General features: G+C 44.6%; 1 protein-coding gene across 1 annotated transcript in view; it reads left to right on the top strand.

Annotated features, from left to right (window-relative positions):
- Window positions 1–6530: 6530 nt before the first annotated feature.
- LOC101004370 (gamma-crystallin S-like) overlaps window positions 6531–20525 on the top strand; it is a 104733-nt gene continuing 90738 nt past the window's right edge. The window contains 4 exon segments of the mRNA XM_031656044.1: window positions 6531–6965; window positions 14985–15191; window positions 17154–17255; window positions 18609–18666. Coding sequence (XP_031511904.1) covers window positions 17180–17255; window positions 18609–18666 — 134 coding nt within the window. The 5' untranslated portion in view covers window positions 6531–6965; window positions 14985–15191; window positions 17154–17179.

Here is a 20525-nt window from a genome sequence, read left to right as displayed (position 1 = left end):
TACTAAAGGGCATCATTCGAGTTCCAGCGCCTTGCCACTATGCCCACAAGCTGGCTTACCTCGTGGGACAGTCCATTCACCAGGAACCGAATCGTTCCCTGTCAACCCGTCTCTTTTACCTTTGACCTGCAGAGGAAGACCTGATGTGATACTGAAACCACAGCGTGTAAGCCTGTCTTCCTTTTGAAGCAGGATGTCTGAAATATTTTCCTAGGTCCATAGCTTTACATTCCCATTGTTCTTGATTGGACATGGGAGAGATTCAGAGTGATATGTTCTACTCTCAGTACTATCACAGACTGATTTTTCCAGAAAGGAGAAATGACAGGGTTTGGCTTGCAGTTTCCCTTTCAAATATGTGACAGAGATCTCATAACTAAACGTGACTGAACGTTTTCCACCCCAAGCAGGGCCACTCTAATAATTGAAAAGATGGGACATTTGTCACAGAGAGAGTACATCTGTGAACAAGTAAACTCTACTTGGAAAACTACATCTACTTTATTTTTGAAACTTTTTTGTTAACGGACAGGAAAGGAAGACATAAAAGTAACAACACCAAATTTCTTTTTAATATTTTGTATTTAGAATTAACCTATTACTGATGAGCTACATAGGAAGCATTGTGTTATTCCTTGTACTGGGGTGGGAATTTGGATGTATTTTTGGTGGAAAGGTCATAAAGAAAGCTTGATTACGCCTGTAATCCCCAGCACTTTTGGAAGCCCGAGGCGAGCCGATCACCTGAGGTCAAGAGTTCCAGACCAGCCTGGCCAATATAGTGAAACCCTGTCTCTACTAAAAATACAAAAATTAGCCAGATGTGGCGGTGGGTACCTGTGATCCCAGCTACTCGTGAGGCTGAGGCAGCAGAATCGCTTGAAGCTGCGAGGTAGAGTTTGCAGCAAGGCAAGATCTTGCCATAGCACCCCAGCCTGGGCAACAGAGTGAGACTCTGTCTCAAAAACAAAACAAAACAAAAAATTGGCAGCTTAGGAACACAAATATTTGGTTTTTCCACAAAGAAGGAAAACTAAGCTCTGTTAATGAACTTGTTTAATTCATTCTATTGCATGGTCCCAGTATGTTATGTTAGCTGGATCAAAATCCAAAGTCTTCAGTAAGTTATTTAAGTGGAGCTATTATGTTTTTCTTGAAAGTGGACTTTTTTCTCTCCACCTAAAACTATCCTTAATTAGACTCAGGAAACAATTTTTTTTTTTTTAAATGTTGTTGTTGTTGTTGTTTTATATGGAGTCTTGCTCTGTCACCCAGGCTGGAGTACAATGGCGCGATCTCGACTCACTGCAACCTCGGCCTCCCAGGTTCAAGCGATTCTCCTGCCTCAGCCTCCCAAGTAGCTGGAACTACAGGCATGCGCCAACACACACAGCTGATTTTTGTATTGTTAGTAGAGATGGGGTTTTGTCATGTTGGCCAGGCTGGTCTCAAACTCCTGACCTCAAGTGATCTGCCCACCTCAGCCTCCCAAAGTGCTGGGATTACAGGTGTGAGCCACCACGCCTGGCCTTGTTTTGTTTTCTTATACTCAGATAGTGTTATTGTGGGGGTGGGTGTAGGGGTGGGGATTAACTTCAAATATACAAGAAAAGGTATATTTGGAAACATAATTGCTTGATTACATATTAGGTTTATAATTTGAACTGGTCTTGTAAGAAATAAAATGGAAAGACTTCAGAATCTAAACTCATCGTAATCTAGGTAATGTCCTCCTGAGCAGTTATTGCTAACGGCAATAAACATTGAGATGGGTCTGTAATTTAAGAAACACTAAGATAACATGTTCTTAAGTTAGAATCTGATTTATAATGATTAATTTCTAGAGGTCTAAAAACGGTTTCTTGGAAAGAACAAACTGAAAGTAGGTATTAAAACTTTCTGAATGTTCTCTATAAATATATCATTTATTCCTAACACTGTTAAATTTAAGATGATGTGATTCAATAAAGTTATTGAATCACAATAACATGACTGGCTCTTGTTATTTTTTAAATGTTTTTAGCCTTCCTAATATACTAATTTGTTGCTTTCTAAGATAACTAGAAATACTGCTGTGACCAGGGAAATATCCAATTAGCCTATTAGTTCTTTATAAGTTGGGTGAAGGAAGCTGGGTATCCAATATTTCCAGGAAAAGTCTCATTTCAGAGGCTTACAGATAAAAATGTAATGTATCACAACACCTCAGTTTCACACTGTTGAGCCAGGGTTGGGAGTGCTAATTAAAGGTCTGTCAGGGCTGGGCATGGTGGCTCATGCCTGTAATCCCAACACTCTGGGAGGCCGAGGTGGGTGGACCACTTGAGATCAAGAGCTCAAGACCAGCCTGGCCAACATGGTAAAACCCTGTCTCTACTAAAAATACAAAAATTAACTGGGCATGCTGGCACATACCTGTAATCCCAGCTACTTAGGAGGCTGAGGCAGGAGAATCCCTTGAACCTGGGAGGCAGAGGTTGCAGTGAAGCAAAATTGCACTACTGCACTCAAGCCTGGGTGACAGAGTAAGACTCCGTCTCAAAAAAAAAAAAAAAAAAAATCATAAGAAATCCATTTGGCCTACAAAGTAGCAATACAATAATTCAAAAAATGAACTTGACTCTGGCAAATAACATATCGATCCTTGCACTGAATACAGGTCAAAGCTGGACAAAATATTAGAATGTTGAACAGCATCAAAGTGTTAAACAAAATGCTTGTTCCCTGGTGCTGCAAAGAAATAGCACTCAAACAAAAATTTAATTTTCTCAGCAAGGCAGTTTTAATTTTCTGCAGAAAGGGTGCTCATTGCAGATGGAATAATGGTAAGAGCACACCTGGACAGGGGAGAGGAAGGAGTTCTTATTCCTGATATAGGTGGCCCCGACTGCTGTATTGTTCCCTTATTGGCTATGGCTGGACCACACAGTCTAAGCTAATTCCAATTGGCTGGGTTTTTTTGTTTGTTTGTTTTGTTTGTTCTTTGAGACGGAGTCTCGCTCTGTTGCCCAGGCTGGAGTGCAGTGGCCGGATGTCAGCTCACTGCAAGCTCCGCCTTCCGGGTTTACGCCATTCTCCTGTCTCAGCCTCCCGAGTAGCTGGGACTACAGGCGCCTGCCACCTCGCCTGGCTAGTTTTTTGTATTTTTTAGTAGAGACAGGGTTTCACCATGTTAGCCAGGATGGTCTCGATCTCCTGACCTCGTGATCTGCCCGTCTCGGCCTCCCAAAGTGCTGGGATTACAGACTTGAGCCACCATGCCCGGCCTGATTGGTTGTTTTTTAAAAAGAGCAGGAGTATGAACTGGAGTGGCAGGGTGAATAGTCTGGCAGGAAGGAAGGTTAGCAACAGGTAACTAAAGGTGACTTAGGTCAGAGCAAGTGACCGGCGTGAGTCAGGACGGAGCAGGTGACCAGGGGAACAGATGCGAACTACTGATTAAGACTGGTGGGAAAGTTGTTTACCGAAACTAGAAACAAGTGGGCAAAGGGAACCAGGAAGTTAAACTTTAAAATGGAGAATCTAAGAGATGAACATAGTGACATACTGATTCTTTGAAGAGAAACTTGGGGTTCACTATATTTAACAAAAGGGATGGAAAAGCAGAGAAAACAGTGCCAATATCTGGCAGAAGGAAATCCAGGAATATGACCCTGGTATTTGGAACTGCTTCTTATGCCACAGATTCTGGAAGGGGCCATTGAGTGAGAAGTCAGGTTTGTTTTGACATATTTGTGAGTCTGTTTGAAAAAAAAAAAAAACAACTGAAGTCCAGCAAGCAGCATGGAGGGTTGTAGGTTACTTGCACACTCTGGTTTGAGACTCTCAGGGATACAGTGTAGTAAGGCGCATGACAAAGATAAGGCTTCCCAGGAACAGAACTTACCTTTAAACCACCTGGATCATTAATACCCCAGAGTCATCAGCCAGAAGCAGTCTCGTTGCAGGATAATAACATCTTTGTCATCAATCTGACATTTCCATGCAATACATAGTACTCGGTCAACAACAACCAACGTAAGAGGACAATAAGACAAAGCCAAGGGAAACAAGACAACAGAAATAGAAGCATAGGTGCTCAGGTCATGTGAGTTATCAACAGTATTCCAAAAAGTAAAATATAAATGTTGAGCAAATTGTAGAAAAGAACCAATTTGGAGATTCCAAAACTGAAAAACTTAACTGAAATAGCTCAGGATGGGTATAGCAGCATGTTTGACACAACTTAAGGAGAGAATCAATGAAATGGAAGATAGGACATGAGAGAGGCTTCTTGGCCTGGGACCAGCCTGGCCAACATGGTGAAACCCTGTTTCTACAAAAGTACAAAAATTAACCAGGCATAGTGGTGGGTGCCTGTAATCCCAGCTACTCAGGAGACTGGGGGGAGAATCGCTTGAACCCGAGAGTCGGAGATTGCAGCGAGCCAAGATGGCACCATTGCACTCCAGCCTGGGTGACAGCAAAACTCCGTTAAAAAAAAAAAAAAAAGTAAGAAACCAATAAACGTTTTTTCTTTCAGACAAAGCGGTGCACCTCACCTGCATAGATAAGGTGTCCTCCATAAGCTCCTCAGGGGAAACTAAAAGGACACAGAGCAACAGTCCATTGGTGCCGCTGAAGAATCCTGCAGAGAGCTTTGGGGGATGTGGACTGGGGCAGGAGTGTAGGGAGGTGGGTGGTTAACAAGCGTGGACTGTGCTGCTGCTGAGCTATTCTCCTTGGTGAAGGAAGGCAAAGGAGAGGAGCAGGAAGACATGAAAGTAACAACCTTGGCTGTCTAGCTAGCGCAACCTCACCAATGGGAAACTGTCACCTTAAGAACCAGTTAATACAGAAAAACACTGTATGGTTCAATGAGTGCATCTCATCACTCCTCTTGTCTGTTTTGAAGCCCAGGCAAATTCCTACATTTCTTGAAATAATATGGGATCATTTAGTTTCCATGAATCTACAGCCGCTGCTCTTGCATATATCTTCTATTGTATTTTTGAAATTTTTTAATGGTAAAATAGACATCACATTTATCTTCATCATTTGCAAGTGTCTAATTCAGTGGCACTGTTGACATTCACAACACTGTACCCACCAGTATCTACACCACTCAATTTTTAATCAGACCCAATATAAACTCTGAACCCACAAAAAAATCTCCCTCGTACGGGCGTGGTGGCTCATGCCTGTAATCCCAGCACTTTGGGAGGCTGAGGAGGGGGCATCACCTGAAGTCAAGAGTTCAAGACCAGCCTGGCCAACATAGTGAAACCCCGCCTCTACTAAAAATACAAAAATTAAGCCATGCGTGGTGGCTCACGCCTGTAATCCCAGCACTTTGGGAGGCAGAGCTGGGCAGATCACAAGGTCAGGAGTTTGAGATCAGCCTGACCAATGTGGTGAAACCCCATCTCTACTAAAAATACAAAAATTAGCCAGGCATGGTGGTATCTGTAATCCCAGCTACTCAGGAGCCTGAGGCAGGAGAATCACTTGAACCCAGGAGGCAGAGGTTGCAGTGAGCGGAGATCATGCCACTGCACTCCATCCAGCCTGGGCGACAGAGACTCCGCCTCAAAAAAAAAAAAAAATCACAAAACAAAGCACTCCCTCTCTTCTCTCCTTCCTTCCTTTAGTCATCTATAGTTTCCGTCTCTTTGAATTTGGCCTATTCTAGACATCTTGAGAGGTGACAACGTACTGGCGGCCCTCGCTCGCTCTCAGCCTCCTCGGCCTCAGTGTCTGCTCTGGCCAGGCTTGAGGAGCCCTTCAGCCCACAATGCACTGTGGGAGCCCCTCTGGGCTGGCCGAGGCTAGAGCCGCCTCCCTCGCTTGCGGGCAGGTGTGGAGGGAGAGGCATGGGCGGGAACCAAGGCTGCGCGCGGCGCTCGCGGCCAGCACCAGTTCCCGGTGGGCGCGGGCTCGGCGGGCCCAGCACTCGGCGCGGCCGCCCGGCCGGCGCCTCCGGCCCCGGGCAGTGAGGGGCTTAGCACTCGGGCCAGCAGCTGCGGAGGGGGCACCGAGTCCCCCAGGACTGCCGGCCCGCCTGCGCCGCGGGCTCGAATTTTCCCGCCTCCCCGCTGGGCAGGACTAGGGACCTACAGCCCGCCATGTCCAACCCTCCCCCCGCCCCGTCCGAGCGCCCCCCCTCTCTTGCGGTGGGCTCCCGCGCGGCCGGAACCTCCCCTACTGGCGCCCGCGCCCGGTCCCATCGACCGCCCAAGGACGAAGGAGTGCAGGCTGCGGCGTGGGACTGGCGGGCAGCCGCACCTGCAGCCCTGAAGCCAGATCCACTAGGTGAAGCCAGCTGGGCTCCTGAGTCCGGTGGGGACTTGGAAAACTTTTGTGTCTAGCCGGAGGATTGTATATGCACCAATCAGCACTCTCTGTCTAGCTCAGTGTTCGTGGATGCACCAATCAGCACTCTGTGTCTAACTCGGGGATTGTAAAGGCACCAATCAGCACCCTGTTAAAACGGACCAATCAGCTCTCTGTAAAATGGACTAATCAGTGCTCTGTAAAATGGGCCAATCCGCAGAATGTGGGTGGGGTCAGATAAGGTAATAAAAGCAGGCTGCCCTCGCTAGCAGCGGCAATCAATGTGCGTCACTTTCTGGCTGTTTGGGTTTACGGTGTGTTTATGGGCTGTACCACTCGACGCGGAAGTCAGCAACTTCCGTTTTTGAGACTTCCGTTTTTGAGACCAGTAAGATCACGAACCCGTCGGGAGGAATGGACAGCTCCAGACATGGTGCCTTAAGAGCTGTGTGACACTTACCGCGAAGGTCTGCATCTTCACTCCTGAAGCCAGCGAGATCAGAAGGAAGAAACTCCAAACGTGTCCAAACGTGAGAAAGAACAAATGTCGGATACACCATCTTTAAGAACTGTAACACTCACCCCGAAGGTCCGCAGCTTCATTCTTGAAGTCAGTGAGACCAAGAACCCACCAATTCCGGACAGAATCTCATGTAAGTAAAAACATGCAGTATTTGTCCCCTCGTTGTTGTATTTCACTAAGCATATTTTATAAGGTTCATTCATGTAACAGCATATGTCAACATTGAATTCATTTTATGGCTGAATAGTATTCTGATACAGATATACACATTATTTGGTTTGTCCATTTATTTGTTGATACTGGGTGTCAATCAAGATTTTGTTGTTTCCACCTGTTAGCTACTGTGAATAATTTTGGTATGAACTTTGATATATAGATGTATGTTTGAGTTGCTGTACTTATTATATATATATACACTTTGCAGTGGAATTACTGGATCAGAGTAGTTTTATGTTTACAGTTTTGAGGCTCTACCAAACTTTCTCACAATGGGTAAATCAGTTTTCATTTCCACCAGCAATACATAATTTTCAATTTCGTGGCATCCTTGTGAAAAGTTACTTTACTTTTCCTTTTTATCTCCCCACTACAACCACCCCAGAGTGTGAAGCTGTGTCTCACTATTGTTTTGATACATACTTCCTCATACCTAATGATGTTGAGTATCTTTTTTTGTACTTGCCCATTTGTATGTGTTTGGAGAAATACCTACTCAAGTCTTTTGCTCTCCCCCCCTTTTCTTTTCTTTTTTTTCTTTTTTTTTTTTTCTTTTGAGATGGTCCATCGCCAGGCTGGAGTGCAGTGACTCGATCTTGGCTCACTGCAACCTCTGCCTCCCGGGTTCAAGCGATTCCTCTGCCTCAGCCTCCTGAGTAGTTGGGACTACAGGCATGCGCCACCACACTTGGGTAATGTGTGTGGTTTTTTGGGTTTTTTTTTTTTGTATTTTAGTAGAGATGGAGTTTCACCATGTTGGCCAAGATGGTTTCCATCTCCTGACCTCATGATCCACCTGCTTCAGCCTCCCGAAGTGTGGGGATTACAGGCGTGAGCCACCGTGCCTGGCCCTTTGCCCATTTTTTAACTGGGTTATTTTCATTGTTGAGTTATGGGGTGCTTTACATACTGCGGATATGAATTCCCTTGTGAAATATATAATTTGCAAAGATTCTGTTCCATTGTATAAGTATAGATTGTCTTTCTGCTTTCTGCTTTCTTGTTAGTCCATTGATACTTGGCAAAAAATGTATATCACATGTTACAATATGTTACATGTTAACAGTTACAAAAAATAGCTAATAATTCAAATATACTAATAATCACTTTAAATGTGCATGGTCTATATACGCTGGAAGACATAGACTAGAAGAGTGGATAAAAATATGCAAATATGTGTTCTCTCTCTCTAAAAATATGCAAATATTAAAGACTCAGCAAAAGAGTTTTTTTTTTTTTCCTTTCGTTTTTTGAGATGGAGTCTTGCTCTGTTGCCTAGGCTGGAGTGCAGTGGCGACTCCTGCCCAGGCTGCAGTGCAGCTCTGCTCACTGCAAGCTGTGCCTACTGGATTTATACCATTCTTCTGCCTCAGCCTACCAAGTAGCTGGGACTACAGGTGCCCACCACCAGGCCTGGCTAATTTTTTGTATTTCTTAGTAGAGATGGGGTTTCACGTTGTTAGCGAGGATGGTCTTGATCTCCTGACCTTGTGATCCGCCCGCCTGGGCCTCTTCAAAGTGCTGGGATTACAGGCGTGAGCAACCGCGCCTGGCCAAGAACAGATTTAAAAAGACTACTGGGCGTGGTAACTCATGCCTATAATCCCAGCACTTTGGGAGGCCGAGGCCGGCGGATTACCTGAGGTCGGGAGTTCAAGACCAGTCTGACCAACATGGAGAAACACCATCTTTACTGAAAATATAAATTAGCTGGGCCTGGTGGCACATGCCTCTGTAATCCGAGCTACTTGGGAGGCTGAGGGAGAGGAGAATCACTTGAACCTGGGAGGCGGAGGTTGTGGTAAGCCGAGATGGCGCCATTGCACTCCAGCCTAGCAGCTGAGCAAGACTCCTCAAATAAAAAAAAAGGCAAAGGCAACACTGTGGGCCATAAAATACCACAACTTATGTAAATGAGTAAAATTTCTAAAATATGCCGTCATACTGTTACAAAATTAAACTAGAATTCAGTAATAGAAAGATGAATGGAAAATCTCCAAGTATTTGGACATTAAATTGTACTCTGCAAAATACATGGATCAAAGAAGACGCCTCAATGAAGTTGTAAAAATACATACATTTTTTTGAGATGGAGTTTCGCTCTTGTCACCCAGGCTGGAGTACAGTGGTGCGAGCTCAGCTCACTGCAACATCCCGCATCCTGGGTTCAAAGCGATTCCCCACTTCACCCTCCCGAGTACCTGGGTCTACAGGTGCACACCCCACCACACCCAGCTAATTTTTGTGTTTTTAGCAGAGGCAAGGTTTCACCATGTTGGCCAGGCTGGTCTTGATCTCCTGACCTCAAGTGATCCACCTGCCTTAGCCGCCTCCCAAAGTGCTGGATTATGGGCATGAGCCACCATACACAGCCGAAAAAATATTTTAAACAAAATGAAATAAAAACGTACTTCGTTAAGATCTGTGGGATGCAGTCAAAGCAGGGCTCGGAGGGAAATTTGTAACTGAATGCCATGTGATCGATAAGAAAGACCTAAAGTCAATAACCTAAGCTTTTATTTTAGAAAACCAGAGAAAACAGAGCAGTGCAATAGAAAGCAGACGGAAGAATAGAAAATATTGCAGAAATCAATGGAATGAAGAAAATCAACAGAAAATGATCAAAACCAACAGCTATTTATATGAATAGATAAAAAAAACCAATAAACCTCCAGTCAGGCTAACCACGAAGAAAGGAAGTCATAATGTACTAATAACTAAAAGAGAAGTCATCACTTGTGATTCTATGGGCATTGAGAAGACAATCTATGCCCACAAATTTGATAAACTTAGGAACTGATTCCTTCAAAGGCAGAAACTATAAAACTCCCCAAGGAGAAATTGATAAACTGAATAGACCTGTATCAGTTTTAGACATTGAATCGATGATTAGTAACTTCCAAAAAAAAAAAACAAAAACCAGGCTCAGATGGTTTTACTGGTAAAGCCTACCAATTTTTTTTTTTTTTTTTTTTTTTTTTTTGGAGATGGAGTCTTGCTATGTTGCCCAGGCTGGAGTGCAGTGGCATAATTTTGGCTCACTGCAGCCTCCGCCTCGTGGGTTCAAGTTACTCTCCTGCCTCTGCCTCCTGAGGAGCTGGGACTACAGGCACACACTGCCATGCCTGGCTAATTTTTGTATTTTTGGTAGAGACGGGGTTTCACCACGTTGGCCAGTCTGGTCTCAGACTCCTGACCTCACGTGATCCGCCTGCCTCGGCCTCCCAGAGTGCTGGGATTAAAGGTGTGAGCCACTATGCCTAGCAATCCTACCAAATTCTTACGTAGTTTTATCACGTAAGTAAGTGATCACAATCCTAAGTATTTACCCAGTTTAATTAAAAAATTGTCTGGGCTGGCCTCCCTACTCGGGAGGCTGAGGCAGGAGAATTGCTTGAACCTGTGAGACGGAGGTTGCAGTAAGCTGAGATTGCGCCACTGCACTCCAGCCTGGGTGACAGAGCAAGACACTGTCTCAGGGAAAAAAAAAAAAAAAAATCATGTCTACTAAAAAGTCCACAGGAATGTTTATGGGAAGCTTTATTCATACTGCCCACATTGAAAGCAACCTTGATGTCCTTCAGTAGGTGAATGTACCAACAAACTTTGTTACATTGCTCAATGAAATATTATCCAGTGATAAACCATTGAGATACATTTGGATTTGATTTAATCTCAGTTACCTCCTATTCTGACATTTTAGGAAGGAGATAATTGTTTTTAATGATGGATAAACTTGTGCTGGTGTTTTGGATCTTATGATGCTGAGCATGTTCTACACTGATGCTAATGTCTAATACAGTTTTATATTTACAAACATATCTGCTACCCAGAGATTAATTTAGTCCATATGGACTATTGACCCCTTTTGAGACTGCAACATACACACTCCTAAATCAGTGTTTAGACTTTTCAGGTATCTAACTCATTTCTAAGTGTGTATCATGTTTATAAACCTCTGGATTTCCAGCAACATACGATAGAAAACACCTATTAAAAACATTTCACAGCTTCTACTCAGTGTCACCCATTCCTGTTGTGAGAGACAACACAGCAATATCTCATACGTTGCAAGCTTTCAAGATAGGCGGAACTTAAAAAGTTGCTCCAGGCCCGGCGCGGTGGCTCACCCCTGTAATCCCAGCACTTTGGGAGGCTGAGGCGGGCGGATCACAAGGTCAGGAGATCGAGACCACAGTGAAACCCCGTCTGTACTAAAAATACAAAAAATTAGCCGGGCGTGGTGGCGGGCGTCTATAGTCCCAGCTACTCGGGAGGCTGAGGCAGGAGAATGGCGCAAACCTGGGAGGTGGAGCTTGCAGTGAGCCGAGATCGCGCCACTGCACTCCAGCCTGGGCGACAGAGCGAGACTCTGTCTCAAAAAAAAAAAAAAAAAAAAAAAAAAAAAGTTGCTCCATTGGTTGTATCAGATGGATCTAAATTTGCCTCCTATTTCACTTTGTGTCAAGAGCCCAAACTGTGAACCTAACTTTCTTTTACTGGTGGATAATAGAAAATATTTATTTTCATGTTCACTTTTTTTTTTTTTTTTTTTTTTTTTGAGATGGAGTCTCGCTCTGTCTCCAGGCTGGAGTGCAGTGGCACAATCTCGGCTCACTGCAACCTCTGCCTTCTGGGTTTAAGTGATTCTCCTGCCTCAGCCTCCCGAGTAGCTGGGACTACAGGCAAGTGCCGCCACGCCTGGCTAATTTTTGTATTTTTAGTAGAGACGGGGTTTCACCATGGTGGCCAGGCTGGTCTTGAACGCCTGACCTCGTGATCCGCCTACCTGGGACTCCCAAAGTGCTGGGATTACAGGCGTGAGCCACTGCACCCGGCCACGCTTGATTCTTAAAAGTCATAAAAACAATCAAATAGGATCCTGGGGGGGGGGGGGGGGAAAAAAACGTTGAGATAAAAAGGCACAAATATGAAAAAGTCATAAATGTAGATTAAGTGAAATAAGTCAATCTGAAAAAGCTCCATACTCTACAATTCCAAATCTATAAGCTTTCTGGGAAAGAAAAACTTAGAGATACAGTATAAACATCGGTGGTTACTGAGGGATCTGGAAAAGGGGGAGAGAAGTTAATAGCTGAAACTCAGGTAATGTTCAGGGTGTAAAACTATCTTGTAATGGTAATGAATGGCATTATTAGTTTGTCAAAACCTTTAGACTACCAAAACCCAGACTGAACCTTAATGCAAACTCTGGCCTTTAGTTACTAGCAATGTATCAGTAATGGTTCACTCATTGTAATACATGGACCACACCCATGTAAAAGGTGGTTAAGAAAAGCAAACTGGGGGAGGAGGGTCTGAGAACCTTCTGTACTCTGTTCAATTTCTACGTTCATATAAAACTGTCCTACATAAACTCTTTAGTTTTAAAACTCTGGCAACACTTTCAGGAAGAGATCCATCTCAGCTAATGTTTAATGTGAGCTAAATATTCAGACTTTCAATTGAGATGTTTTCTGTTTAAAGTGAATGAAACTTGTAGTTGTAAATATGCCATTACTTCTATAGTTGTAGTAGTGGCAACTGACTTAAAGTTGCACATATGAAATAAAAGAAATACGACACAACATTTTTAAAGTTTTGTGTAGGCCTGGTGCGGTGGCTCACGCCTGTAGTCCCAGCACTTTGGGAGGCCGAGGCAGGTGGATCACCTGATGTTAGGAGTTTGAGACCACCCTGGCCAACAGGGCGAAACTCCGTCTCTACTAAAAATATAAAAATTAGCCAGGCATGGTTAATTTTTGTCTCCTGGATGACAGGCGGATGCCTGTAGTTCCAGCTACTCAGGAGGCTGAGGCAGGAGAATCGCTTGAACCCAGGAGACAGAAGTTGCAGCAAGCTGAGATGGAGCCATTACACTCCAGCCTGGGCTACAAGAGTGAAACTCCATCTCAAAATAAATAGTGTTGTATTAAATGCGAAATGCTTAACCAACTGGAATCACTCTGCTTGAATGAACTTAATAAAATAACCGCAGTACCTTTGATTGATATGCACACTCATTATTTGCCTAGTCAGAAGTTTTTGGATGCTCTGCTTCCAGGGAGAAATATCGACTGCACTGATTACTGGTGAGTGTTGTTGGGCCAGAAGTTGTCGGATGCTCAGATTGGAGTCGGCAGAGGCTCCGCCAGTTCCTCAGGAATTACTTTTATGTTCGGGATGCAAGATCCTAGGAAATTACAAAAAAGATAGCTGTTGAAATCTTACAGGCAGAAGACCATAGATAAGTTAGTAATACTTTATGCACAGATCAAACCTTTCTTTTTTTTTTTTTTTTTTTGAGATGGAGTCTTGCTATGTCGCCCAGGCTGGAGTGCCGTGGTACAATCTGGGCTGAGTGCAATCTCTGCCTCCTGGGTTCAAGTGATTCTCCTGCCTCAGCCTCCCAAGTAGCTGGGATTACAGACATGCGCCACCACATGCGGCTAATAATTTTATATTTTTAGTAGACATAGGGTTTTACCATGTTGGCCAGGCTGGTCTCAAACTCCTGACCTCAGGTGATCCACCTGCCTCAGCCTCCAAAAGTGCTGAAATTACAGGCATGAGCCACCACGCCGTGCTCACAGATCAAACTTTTGATCCAATTTTTTACCACCTGCTTAGTACAGCCACCTGAATCAGAGTTAGTTCCTACAGAGAGATTGATTTTCTTTTTGAGATGGGGTCTTGCTCTGTTACCTAGGTGGCAGTGCATTGGCATGCTCATGACTCACTGCAGCCTCGACCTCCAGGGCTCCAGTGATCCTCCCACCTCAGCCTCCCAATTACCTGGAACCACAAGCACATACCACCATACGGGGCTAATTTCTAAAAGTTTTTTGTAGAGGTGGGGTCTCCCTAAGTTGCCCAAGCTGGTCTTGAACTCCTGCCCTCAAACTCTATCCTTTTGCTTTGGCCTCCCAAACTGTTGGGATTACAGGTGTGAGCCGCTGTGCCTGGTCCTCCTAGAAAGACCTTGCAGTGTGGGTAGCACTTAAAATGGAACAGACTGATGTTATAGGCAAATGCCTTTCTTTAGATGAGAATGTAGAAAGGAAGCAGAGCAGACTGACCAAAAACACGGAGCCTGGTGCCTAATGAATAGCCTGGATTCAAATCCTATGAGAAGCTGTACATACCTAGGAATGTTATATGAATCTCTCTCCTTCAGTCCCTGTTCTGAGACACACAAAATGTTAGGCCGAGCACGGTGGCTTATGCCTATAATCCCAGCATTTTGGGAAACCGAGGCAGACGGATCCCCTGAGGTCAGGAATTTGAGACCAGCCTGATCAACATGGTGAAAAACCGTCTCTACTAAAACATAAAAATTAGCCGGGCGTGGTGGCAGGCACCTGTAATCTCGGCTATGTGGGAGGCTGAGGCAGGAGAATGGCTTGAACCCAGAATGCAGTGGTTGCAGTGAGCCGAGATCCGTTCATGGCACTCCAGCCTGGGCGATAAGAGTGAAACTCTGTCTCAAACAAAAAATGTCAATGTGGTCCCTCTTATGATACAAGGTTAACATTGAATTCAGGGTAAAGCCTTAAGAAGACTGGTACCAGCCCAGAGTGGTGGCTCACGCCTGTAATCCCAAGACTTTGGGAGGCTGAGGCTGGTGGATAATGAGGTCAGGAGATCGACACTACCCTGGCTAACACGGTGAAACCCTGTCTCTACTAAAAATACAAAAAAAGTGAGACCCTGTCCGGGGAAAGAAAAAAAAAAACTTCACAGGGGGAGGTCCACATGCATAGGTTGGGGAGTTCCTGCTCTCTGGTGTCACACAACGCACCCTTCTACCCTACCTAGACTGGCGTGGGGTGGATGCCTACCCTGAGGCTGATCATCCCACACTGTGACTGGCAGGGGGCGCTAAAACAGCCTTTTCTGCCCCACATGGTGCGCATGCGTGTTCTCACCGCAGACACTGCATGGAGTGCGTGGCGTGGCGTCCGGAATGAGTAGGAAAGCGGCTCCGGTTCCTTCAGGACGCGCTTGAGGGGGCACCGCGGCGGTTTGGGGACGACTTGGAGCCCCGTCCTAGGGAGAAAACAGCTCCTGTCTGTGGCCCTGACTGCTTAGGCGGGAGCTGCGTGCGGCTTAGCTTGTCCAGGGCATTGTTTTCTACGCGGTAAGTACAGAAGCTTGGTTCCTCCAATGTTCCCTTTATTCTCATCTTCTCCATTGTTTTCCTCTTTTTTAGTATTTTGGTATTTGTTTTACCATGAGTTTTGTTCCCTGAGGGCTTTTGAGGGTGGCAAGTGTAGCAGACTGTGGTATTTTTGGGGTTTGAGGACTTTTTCTGAGGGAACCTGTCCCGTATAGATGGGGAGAGAGGAAAGCCCCAGGAGGAAGGGGAAGCCCGGCCCAGGTGGGAGTTGGGACCAGGCCTGGGTGTTTGGCTGCCCCCTGGCCAGGCCTCAGACGGAGGAAAAGAGATGCCAGCTGCCTCCAGGATTTGATGAATTTTTAAATTTGCCTTCGCGCCATCGGGACACATCGGGACTCTTTCACCGCCCCCACTCCCCACCGCCCCCCCCCCCCCGGCCTTCAGGGAAGCCTGTGTCCCCTTCAGTCCCTCTGGTCACGACCACCGGGGCGGGGAGGTACACCCAGGTGCGAGCCTGACAGGGACTTGTCCCTGGTGACGGGGAAGCTGAGCACCTGGTTCTGTCCATGCTGCTCAGTGTTATGTCCCCTGTGCAGCAATGTCTATGCTGGGTCCCTGCCCAGTTTGGGGTTGATGATCTTGTTGTTATTGCTGTTGGGCACTGTGAAGGTATTACGTATTTTTTATAACAATCCCTTAGGAGATACATGCTTCCCCCAAACTTTCTCCCCATTGGTAGGATTGGTTTTCATTTGGTTCACTGTTTTCTTTCCGTACAGAAGAGTTCCAGTTGGTTGTAGCCCCACGTGGTGGTTTTTGCTTTTGTTACCTATGATTCGCTTTCCCGATTTAAAGGATAAATATATTCACAAGCCATTCCATTCTCCATGAGGTTTTACTCTCTGCTTTTTTTTTTTTTCGTTTTTTCTTTTCGCGTTTCCAGCCTGTGAGCCTAGATGCAAGTTGCCCCAAAACTTAAGTGCTCCACCATCCCCCACCCCCTTTTTTCTTACAGACGTTTGATGATTATGTATAATTTCAGGTCTTGTGTTTAGGTCTTCAATCCATTTCGAGTTGATTTTTGTGTGTTCTATACCAGAAAGGTCCTATTTCATTCTTTTTCATATAAACATCAGTTTTCTCAAAACCATTTAATGAAGAAAATCCTATCCCCCATTGAGGCTTTGTGATCTCTTATACTGTTTTCATTTGCTTTGGAGGTATACCCAGTAGTAGGATTGCTAGATCGTATGGTAGTTGCATTTTCAATTTTTTGAGGAATTCACTTTTTCTTTTTTTTTTTTTTTTGAGAGGGAGTCTCACTCTGTTGCCCCGGCCGGAGTGCAGTGGTGTGGTCTCAGCTCACTGCAGTGTTTGCCTCCCAGGTTCAAGTGATTTTCCTGCCTCAGCCTCCTGACTAGCTGGGACTATAGGCATATGCCCACCACGCCCAGCTAATTTTTTGTATTTTGAGTAGAGACGGGGTTTCTCTGTGTTATCAGGATGGGCTCGATCTCCTGACCTCGTGATCTGCCTGCCTTGGCCTCCCAAAGTGCTGGGATTACAGGCCTGAGCCACCGCGCCTAGCCTACAACTTTTTCCATAGTGTATGTCCTAATTTATCTTTACATCAACAATGCATAAGATTTTCCCTTTATCCAAATCCGCACCAGCATTCTTTTTAATTTTAAAGATATTTTCAGTTACATTTATTCCAGTAGGTGTGGGATGGTACCTGAATGTGGTTATGGAGTACATTCTTTTCTAATGTATAGTAATGTTGAGGACCTTTTATGTGTTTGTGCATTTTATGTCATTTTTGCAGCGATGTCAATTCAGGTTTTCTGCCTGATTTCAGTTTGGGTGTGTATTTTTTATGCTATTTGGTATTTTTTTTTTTCTGTGTACGTGTTTGATAACAACCGGTTATCACTTCTATGATTCCCTCCTATTTTCTCATAATCTTTTTCTTTTTTGAGACAGGTCACTCTCACCCAAGCTGGAGCACCATGGCACATCACAGGACCATGTATATTGGAATATTGGCTACCTACAGCTTTGCAGCGCAATTTGATATCAGGAATTGTGAGTCCTCCAACTTAGTTTGTATTTCTCAGGGTTCCTTAGATGTTCAGGACTGTTAGTGGTTCCATGTTAATATTAGCATTGTGTATTTAAACTTTTTTTTTTTTTTTTTTTTTTTTTGACGGACTCTTGCTCTTTCGCCAGGCTGGAGTGCAGTGGCGTGATCTCGGCTCACTGCAACCTCCACCTCCTGGGTTCAAGCGATTCCCCTGCCTCAGCCTCCTGAGTAGCTGGAACTATAGGCGTGTGCCACCACACCCGGCTGATTTTTTTTTTTCTTTTGTATTTTAGTAGAGACGGGGTTTTATCATGTTGGCCAGGATGGTCTCTATCTCTTGACCCTGTAATCCACCTGCCTTGGCCTCCCAAAGTGCTGGGATTACAGGCGTGAGCCACCGAGTCCGCCTTGCCCCCACCCTCCATTCCCCCGCTTTGTTTTTTGAGATGGAGTCTCACTCTGTCAAGAGGCTAGAGCACAATAGCATGACCTCGGCTCACTGCAACCTCCGCCTCCTGGGTTCAAGTGAGCCTCCTGCCTCAGCCTCCTAAGTAGCTAGGACTACAGGCGTGCGCTACCATGCTCAGCTAGTTTTCGTATTTTTAGTAGAGACGGGTTTCACCATGTTGGCCAGGATGGTCTCGATCTCCTGACCTCCTGATCTGCCCGCCTTAGCCCCCCAAAGTGCTAGGATTAAGGCGTGAGCCACTATGCCTGGCCTGTACTTCTTAAATGTTTTGTCTATAATAAGGCACATAAACAGAGGGTATACTGGGACTTTTTTTTTTCTCATCTGAGACTCTTGTTTTTGTTTCTGTCTGTTTTGAGACAGTCCTGCTCTGTTGCCCAGGCTGGAGTGCAGCGGCATGATCTTGGCTTCCTGCAACTTTTGGCTTCTGGGTTCAAGTGATTTTTGTGCCTCAGCCATCTTAGTAGCTAGAATTACAAGTGTGTGCCACCATGCCCAGGTAATTTTTGTATTTTTTAGTGGAGATGGGGTTTTGCCATGTTGGCCAGGCTGGTCTCGAACTTCTGGCCTCAAGCAATCCACCCACCTCAGCCTCCCAAGGTGCTGGGATTACACACATGAGTCACCTCACCCAGCCTCATCTGGGACATTTTGATACATGTGTATTGTTGGTGATGATCAAATCAGGGTACTTAGCATAACTATTCCCTTCTACAGGTGTTATTTCTCTGTGGTGAGAACACTCAAAATTGTTCCCTTCTAGCTTTTTTGAAAAATACAATATTGTAACCAGAGTCACCTAGCTGTGGAACAGGACACTAGAATGTGTTCCTCCCAAAACTTTGTTTCCATAACCAATCCCTTCTATCCTCCCCTCCTTCCCCAGCCTCAGGAGACCACTCCTGTTCTTTCTGCTTCCTGAAGGTTAAGTTTTTGGATTCAACGTAAGTGAGGTCATGCAGTGTTTGTCTTTCTGTGCTTGGCTTATTTAACAGAATGTTTTCTAGGTTTGTTGGTGTTGCCCTAAATGAAAATTGCAATTTTTTTTTTATGGCTGAAGAGTATATCATTGTATAGATGTGCTACATTTTCTTTATCCTTCATCTGTGGGTGAACAGGTAGGCGGATTCCATCATCCTAGCTATTGTGAATAGCGATGGAATAGACATGGAAAGGCAGATGTCTCTTCAAAATACTGATTTGCTTTGACTGTGTAGCTAGTAGTAGGATGAATAGATCATATAGTATTGGACTTTGATTTTTTTGAGGAATCTGCAACTGCTTTCCATAGTGTATGTAGTAATTGACCCTCCCATGAACACTTCTTTTTTCCTGGAAATTCACACCAGCTTTTGTGTTTGTATTTTTATTTCTCATATTCATTTCAAATAAGAGATGCTTTGTATGGTTTTGATTTCCATTTTTTGCAGAAGTAGTAATGTTAACCACGTTTCTGTAAAGATAGAGTCAGTCTTATGTCTTCTTTGCCAAGAAATCTCTTCAGGCTCTTTGCCCAATTTTGGTTCGGTTACTAGTTTCTCTTTCATTTAGTTGTTTTGCTAGTTACTAGTGTTAGTAGCCTGTGCCTTTTGTAAAACAAGGCCTTATCAGCTGTATGTTTCCGGAAACTTTCTTCTCATCTTTGCAATGCTGGTTTTGTTTTTGTTTTTTCTCTGCCCCCTCCCCGCCGATGAAGTCTTGCTCTGTCACCCAGGCTGGAGTGCAGTGGCACAATCTCAGCTGACTGCAGCTTCCACCTCCCAGGTTTAAGCAATTCTGTGGCCTCAGCCTCCTGAGTAGCTGGGATTACAGGCACGCACCACCATGCCCGGTCTAGGATGCCTTCTCTTTGGGTTCGTTTGTTCTCTCCTGTGCAGAGGCTCTAATGTTGTACTTAGTCGCTCATGTTTACATTTGCATTTGTTAGCAGTGATTTCAGTGTCCCATCCAAAAAAAGAGATTGTTAAGCCATTTTATTGTCTATGCATATTTTCCCCCTAATTTTTCCTTTTCTTTTTTCTTTTTGCAACCTGTGTACACAGGGTCAAGTTTCCCCCAAACATACAGTTATCCCATATTATCTCTTTGGAGTGTTTTGCTTTCAGGATTGAATTTAACTGTTTGATTTATTTTTTGTAAATTTTTGTGTATTGGGCAACATAGGGGTGCTATTTCAGTCTTTTGCACATAACTTACCCAGTTTTTTCAATTGTTGTGCCTTTGGTGTGATTTTGAAAAATGTGTGCCCTAAATACAATTTTGGGTTGATTACCTGGCTCTCTCATTTTGTCCATTCAGTTGTCCTTCTGTGTTTATGCTAGTCCATGATTGCCTGGATAACTGTAGGTTTTATCTATCATCCACCTATCTATCTGTCTATAATATATCCTAATTCTATTATTTATTTACTTTTTTAAGACAGGTTATCGCTCTGTCACTCAGGCTGGAATGCAGTGGTGCGATCTTGGCTCATTGCAGCCTTGAACCTCCCATGCTCAAGTGATCCTCCCTCCTCAGCCTCCCAAGTAGCTGGGACTGCAGGTGTGCACCACCGTGCCCCACTAATTTTTTGTACTTTCTGTAGAGGTGTAGGGTTTTGCCATATTGCCCGGACTTCTCTCGAACTCCTGGTCTCAAGTGATCTGCCTGCCTCAGCCTCCCAAAGTGCTGTGATTATAGGCAGGAACCACTATGCCTGGGGCGACCCTGTTTCTTTTCTTTTCTTTTTTTTTTTTTTTTTAGATCAACTTTTATTTGGATTAAATTGCAGGTTAGTTACATGTGAACCTTTGACGTTGAGGCT

Source organism: Papio anubis, chromosome 16 (assembly GCF_008728515.1).
Source record: "Papio anubis isolate 15944 chromosome 16, Panubis1.0, whole genome shotgun sequence".
Classification (NCBI taxonomy): Eukaryota; Metazoa; Chordata; class Mammalia; order Primates; family Cercopithecidae; genus Papio; species Papio anubis.
This window is presented reverse-complemented; position numbering and strand designations above follow the sequence as displayed.